Source organism: Rhinopithecus bieti, unplaced genomic scaffold (genome assembly GCF_001698545.2).
Source record: "Rhinopithecus bieti isolate Rb0 unplaced genomic scaffold, ASM169854v2 scaffold_648, whole genome shotgun sequence".
Taxonomy (NCBI): Eukaryota; Metazoa; Chordata; class Mammalia; order Primates; family Cercopithecidae; genus Rhinopithecus; species Rhinopithecus bieti.
In genome coordinates, this window is record NW_016803107.1 from 220,246 (window position 1) to 227,209 (window position 6,964).

Consider the following 6,964-nt stretch of genomic DNA (forward strand, 5'->3'; position numbering starts at 1 on the left):
CCCTTCCTTCCTCCTTTTTCTCTCTCCCTTTTTTCTTTCCTCCCACAGTTTCTCATTCTCTATTACGTTTATTTTTGCAGTAACTCTGCTTGGATAAGGTATTATAATATAAAATTTTCTGCTGGTGGCTGTGCTATTGGTTTGGAATATTGCAAGGAGTGCTTATTGTGATAATGTTAGTATGTATTACATTCTTTTACCACATCTATCTTTCTGATGTTCCAAGCAGCTAACAGGCATGTAGAATTACTCAAGAAAAAGACTCTCACATATAAAAGTCAGGAAGTGTAGCCAAATTTGTAAACTAAATCGATAAACAAATTCGTTTACATAATGGCATTGTTCTATCAAAAGGTGTTTTTAAAGCTACTAACACAAATTTTATTATCTACGTTCACTTGGGGAAAGCTGAGGAAGAGAGAAAACAGAAGAAAAAAAGGTTTGTGTTTCATAATTTTCATGGCTATGTACAGATAGACCTTAAAACTCAGAAGATAATTCTTCCATGAATAGTAAAATTGTCATACAAGATTTCTTCCTTTTTTCCACAGAGTTTCTTACAAAATAGTCCTCTCCAGCACGCACTTTTGGATACTCTTTCAACTCAGAAGTCAACATAAACAAAGGGTAAAAATTTACTTTTGTGTTATGAATTATCACCCCAATAAGTCCGTTATTTCATGATTTTTTGTTCATGTTGATGTTTTACACACAAGATTTTAACCTTTGTGAGTGTACAGTAATAATTTTTATTGATCTTTTATTTTTTGTTATTTCCCATGAGGTCAAACATAAAATATACCTGCAGTCACTGTGTGCTGATAAACTGAATATTTAAAAACAGAAAAAGTTCTCAATGCTATTAAATTAAATTGGACAATGTTTATTATATAAATATTTAAAAAATTTTACCAGTTCACATGGCATAAAAATTATCATTATCAGTGATTTCAAGCTACTAATATGACATCCTTTAATGCATAGTTAGAAAGATATGCAAAAATAGGCTCTTGTAAGCTGGTGTGCACTCTATCCAGCACACTGCTGCCCTCAATATATGTGGGGTACCTGGAACATTTCTTCCATCTATCACTACTTTCCAGTGGCAATAAAACTGATGTGACTGCCTTTAGGTTTCCATCTCCATTTCCCTCTGATTTTATTCTGCCATTATAAGCAACTGACATTTTAAGCTTCTGTCTCTTAAATCCAAAGAGTTACATAAGTTCCTTTTCAGAAACCAAACATTTTGCGGCTGTCTCTGTAAAACTGTATAGGTGAGAACCATGAATTCTTTACCTTGGTTCTTTAGCTGGTTAAGGAGTCACATAGGTCTTTAATGACATTTGTGAAAACTCTGAAAATTATGGAAAATAATGTGAGTATGTTTATCTATGGGGAAAGGGTCATAAATTTCATTAGTTTTCTAAGGGACCATAGTGCAGAAAAAGGTTTAGAACATCTGACCCAAACTTCCTTGTAATTTATTTTACATTCTTTTCTAGTTCTCTCAAGTTCCCATTCCCTGTGATAAATTAGCAAGTGTGCCTCACCCCTAAAGCTTTCCTTTGGAATACCCAACACTGGATAATGACTTACATGCCATGACATATCTGTTCCTACCTTTCGTATTATGAATTGCCCATGAAGAAAACAGCTAAAGTATATTCTAAGAAGGTTACTACAACCTTTTAAGACAAAGGATGGAACCAAGGATATCCAAGTCTTACTTTTGATCTTAAAACATTTCTGCTACATGACTTTGGCAGAGTATGTAATACAGTGATGAAGAGCATAGCATTTGAGATACAGAACACCTGGGTTCAAATCTCAACTGTGCCTCATGTTATTCACATGGCCTTTGGTAGCCTAAATGGCTATAAATCTGTTTCATCATCCGTAATATGTCACTAATAGTAATATATGTTTCATTTGGCTGTTCTGGAAGAATAAATGGAATATGTCTTAAAAGCAGTTAGTAGAACACCTAGCCTGAAACAAAGAGTCAATACATGTTAGTTGCCAGGAGTATTATTTTATCATTTCATTATTGTTATTTTCCTAATTACACTACAAATGTCTTGGGTGATATACCATACTTATATTTTATGACCAAATATATAACATATTTACTATTTGTTGGGTGAATGAAAAATATTTTAAAAACCCACATGCAATAGGCAGTAAGAGAGCAAGTGTGCTTTTCTACAATGCAAGTCATTTATGCCAGGTTTTTATCAAATAAAACTATGTCTGTTCATTTTGGAAGCAGCAGACTGAGCACGGCCTTGCAGATCTGTCTTGTTTTTACTCTGTAGATGATGGGGTTAAGCACAGGGGGTAAAAGCAGGTATACATTGGCCATCACTGAACGGACCACTCTGGGGGCTGACCGACCATAGTGATACACCAAGGACAGGCCCAGCATGGGGAGGTAGAAGATAGCAACTGCTCCCACGTGGGAGACACAGGTGCTGAAGACCTTGTGCCGTTCTTCAGGGGAGGCAATTCTGAGGACAGAGTGAATAATTAAGATATATGACAGGACAATGCATGGCGTATCTATTCCAGTTGTCAGGATGAGATCTATTAATCCACAGATGCTGTTTGCCTGAATGTCTGAACACGCTAATTGAATCACATCTGGATGGTAACAGTAGGAGTGGGAAAGGGCATTCATTCTATAGAAATAGAGAGGCTTAAGGAGCAAAAGTAGTAGTAGTACTACAGCACGTGTAATCATCAGAAGACCCAACTGAATGATTCTGGAATTAGTGAGAATGGTAGTGTACCTCAGAGGATCACAGATGGCCACATAACGGTCAAAGGCCATAGCCACCAGCACCCCAGATTCCATAAAAGTGAATCCATGAAGAAAAAACATTTGGACAATGCAGCTATATAGACTGATTTCACGTGCATCAAACCAGAGGATACCTAATGTTGTTGACAATGTAGAAACAGTCAAGCCCAGATCAGTGGCTGACAACATGGAGAGGAAATAATACATGGGTTCATGGAGACTCTGCTGGGTAGTGATGACAAACAGGATCATGCTGCTCCCAGAGAAGGCAATGGCATAAAAACAACAGAAAGGAATGGAGGTCCAGGTGTGGGAAGACTCTAGGTCAGGAATGCCAGTCAACAAGAAGGTTGGAAATTTAGATGTTGAGTTGCTTAGGATTTTCATGGTGTCCTGGTTTTGCAGCATTTGTCCTCACAGTGCTTCCATCCTACAGAAGTGATGCATTGCAGTGTTATATAAAATATTTATGTAAATTTTCTTTTGGTTAGGAGAGTTATCCAAGGTCATAGATAAGATCTGCATCATTGAGAAACTTCTAAATTAAATTATAATGTTCATCTACAACTCATAATCAGAAATAGTTCACAAAATATGTTTTGTACTGTAAAATTCAGGGGAAATATGTCCATATGATTTTATACATTTTCATGATAGTGTCCATTTACAGAATATTAAGCTGGATCATATTGTAAGATGATTTGAATAAAGACATAGCTGAGAAAAAATAAGTATCTTCATTTGCGAATATTTTGTGAGTACAATGAATAATAGCCACTGAAAAATATCCATGGTTCTTCAGTGACCATGAGGGTGTGAATCTGCAGACACAGGATAATTGCCAGTAATACAGGTTTGGGAGTTATCAGTGTATATTTATCATTTTCATCCAACACTATAGGTGAACAACTTCAGAGACTAGAATTATAAAGGAAAAACAATGAGGACACAACTCTCCAGAAGACTGGAATGTGCTATATACACTAAAGCAAGATGAGACTTGTTTTATGGGAACTATGAAAACCAAAAGAGGCCTGGCGCGGTGGCTCATGCCTGTAATCCCAGAACTTTGGGAGGCTGAGGTGGGCGGATCGCGAGGTCAAGAGATCAAGACCATCCTGGCCAACATGGTGAAACCTTTTTCTCTGTGAAGTATTTGTGGGTAATTTATTGCTGTTCAAAAGTGTAAAGTGATGGATGCTGGCTTCAGGATACAGTAGACATTTTCAGGAGACAGCGAATGAGAACGGCAATTGGCTCAGTAAACACAGAAATGCTGTATTGCCTCTTTCAAGTAAAATTCTAAAAATAATTTTGTCGATTAATATATTTATATTGTTCAAGTCAATTCTAGGGAGAATTAAATTAAATAATAGCAGTATTCATGAGTATAATGTTAGTACTTTTCAATCAAGCCTTTAAAAAACTAGTTGTTTCCAAATTCATGAGAGTAAATATTCTGTAGCAAGGATACAAGTTACTGTTCCCTTTATGCTAGTTTTTTTATGGTTTCTTTTAAATCTCCAGTTGTCTGATTTTCAATTCAATCGAGGAATATTATGAAAATATTTAACTATGAATTATTAGAGGTTGTATATCTACATGTTATATGGATCGATGAGGACAGGGGAAACCCTCATGATATCTGACTTTTCTATAAACCCATATGACTGTTTGTGAATAGGTAACAAAGTAAAAAGTCAACACAATAAATACATCTCTCTACCTTCTTACCAGCTTTATGTGGAAAGAGGAACCTTCTCTGTCTTTGCTAGATGAGGAAGAATAGACTACAGTTCTGGAGCCATGGACTTTAAAGTAAGGTGGAATTGAGCTGTGAGATTATTTGTATGATTTAGGTCTCTCTGGGGCCAAAGACAGAGAAAAAAAGAAATCTCCCTCTCTCTCTATCTATAAAAATTGGAGGGCATGAGTGTGCAACTCCAGAGGGTTTTAGTTACTAATCCAAGTGACCTGTGGTCCACAGGGACATTAAATGCAAAGGAAAATAAACCAAATTATACATATAAATAGAAAATGTACACTGTTCATAGCATTGGGGAATAGAGAGAGATGTACATCATTGTCTCTGGATTATAAGTGTGCTGGCAAGACAGGAAAAGAAACCACTGTTCACTGGGATCATAATGGTCATGATAAAGAGTGAAAACTTTACACCCCAGTCCCTAGGCCCCTATACCTACATTTCCACATTGAACCATAGGGAGAATGATAAATGTCCATTCTCAAATCCATCCTTTTTCAAACACTAACTGAGTTTTCCCCCAGGAAATGTGTCAACTTCTGCTATATTAATTTGGCCCTGTTTTGCTAGTAGCTAGGGTTACCATGAATGAATGATGTTCTCATGTGCATGTACTCTTGCTCTGTTCCTTGCTGTTTTCTTGCATTAATATATTCAAGGACCTGATTCTTGGGAGAGTTTTTTCATTTTTGTCAGTGTGGGCAGTTGACTAATGGATGCAGACACTTTACAGTCTACTAATTCTAGGTTCGTAGGAAAAGTCTCACATTCAAACCTTTTGATTCTCGTTTATACAGAAGCTGCAGATTTGTGGAGACAGTCTTGTTTTTGTTTAGGTATCAATAACACCAGTAATTTGTTCCTCACTCAGCTATTTTTATTTGATTTCTACTTTGCTATTATTTCTATGCATTCCTGTTCGAGTAATTTTAATGGTTGAAAGTATGATGGGTTCAATTCAAGCACTATACCTCTACCTGGCATTCCCATCAACTGTTTTGACTGACTTGATTCTTTCACAACAAAAATGAACTATAATCAAATCATTTTATAAGTCAGAAATAAATAATTAAAAGTTTCACCTCTGTTGCCTTCAAAGAACTAACTATCTAGTTTTCTCCCAAATGTCTGTGATGGTCAGATCGTAAAATAATAAAATAGTCCTTCAGTACTCCTGCCTCCTTGGACTCTGTCCGTGTTTATCCTCTGCTATTGAGTGTGGGTAGGACCTCTGACTAACTTCTAACCAGTAGAATATGGCAAAGGTAACATGGTATCATCACATATATGTCATATAAGATTTGTCTTTGGTGAATCAAGATTCCATGTTTGTGGAAGATTTCTATGTGGCAAAAGACTAAGAGGGGTCTCCAGCTAACAACCAGCCAAGAACTGAGCATGGCCTCCTCTAGCCAACATGTAGTAAGAAACTGAGTCCCTCAACTCAAAAGGCCACAACGAACTAGTAGAATCTGGCAACACCTCATGAGCTTGGAAGGATAGCCTTCCACAATAAGGCCTGAAATGAGACACAGCCTTGGAGAAAACTCAGCAAAGCTGTATTCAGACTCCTGACTTACAGGAATTCAGAGATATAGTGTTCGTGGGTTTTTTTTTTTTTTTGCTAATTGTTTTTTAATTTTTAATTTTATTTTTAGTTCTGCAGTACATGTGCAGGATGTGCAGGTTTGTTACATAGGTAAACGTGTCATGGTGGTTTGCTGCGAGCATCCACCTATCACCTAGATATTAAGCTGAGCATACATTAGCTATTTTTCCTAATACTCTCTCTCTGCCCCCACCTCACTCCCTGACAGACCCCAATGTGTGTGGTTCTCCTTTCTGTGTCCATGTGATCTCATTGTTCAGCTCCCAACTATGAGTGAGAACATGCGGTGTTTGGTTTTCTGTTCTTGTGATAGTTTGCTGAGAATGATGGTTTCCAGCTGCATCCATGTCCCTACAAAGGACGCAAACTCATCCTTTTTTATGGCCGCATAGTATTCGATGGTGTATATGTGCCACATTTTCTTAATCCAGTCTGTCACAGATGGACATTTGGGTTGATTCCAAGTCTTTGCTATTGTGAGTAGTGCCGCAATAAACATACGTGTGCATGTGTCTTTATGGCAGCATGATTTATAATCCTTTGGGTATATACCCAGTAATGGGATGGCTGGGTCATATGGTACTTCTAGTTTTAGATCCTTGAGGAATCACCATACTGTTTTCCATAATGGTTGAACTAGTTTACAATCCCACCAACAGTGTAAAAGTGTTCCTATTTCTCCACATCCTCTCCAGCACCTGTTGTTTCCTGACTTTTTAATGATTGCCATTCTAACTGGTGTGAGATGGTATCTCATTGTGGTTTTGATTTGCATTTCTCTGATGGC

At 37.1% G+C, this 6,964-nt stretch overlaps 1 protein-coding gene across 1 annotated transcript; it reads right to left on the reverse strand.

The window, feature by feature from the left end:
- Positions 1-2,257: 2,257 nt before the first annotated feature.
- OR51F1 (olfactory receptor family 51 subfamily F member 1) lies at positions 2,258-3,211 on the reverse strand. The gene has a single exon (XM_017895637.1). The coding sequence runs from the start codon at positions 3,209-3,211 to the stop codon at positions 2,258-2,260; it is 954 nt and encodes a 317-aa protein (XP_017751126.1).
- Positions 3,212-6,964: the final 3,753 nt, after the last annotated feature.

Excerpts from the sequence above, each read along its gene's own strand:
- OR51F1 (XM_017895637.1), bottom strand. The coding sequence starts at position 3,211 with ATGCTGCAAAACCAGGACACCATGAAAATCCTAAGCAACTCAACATCT.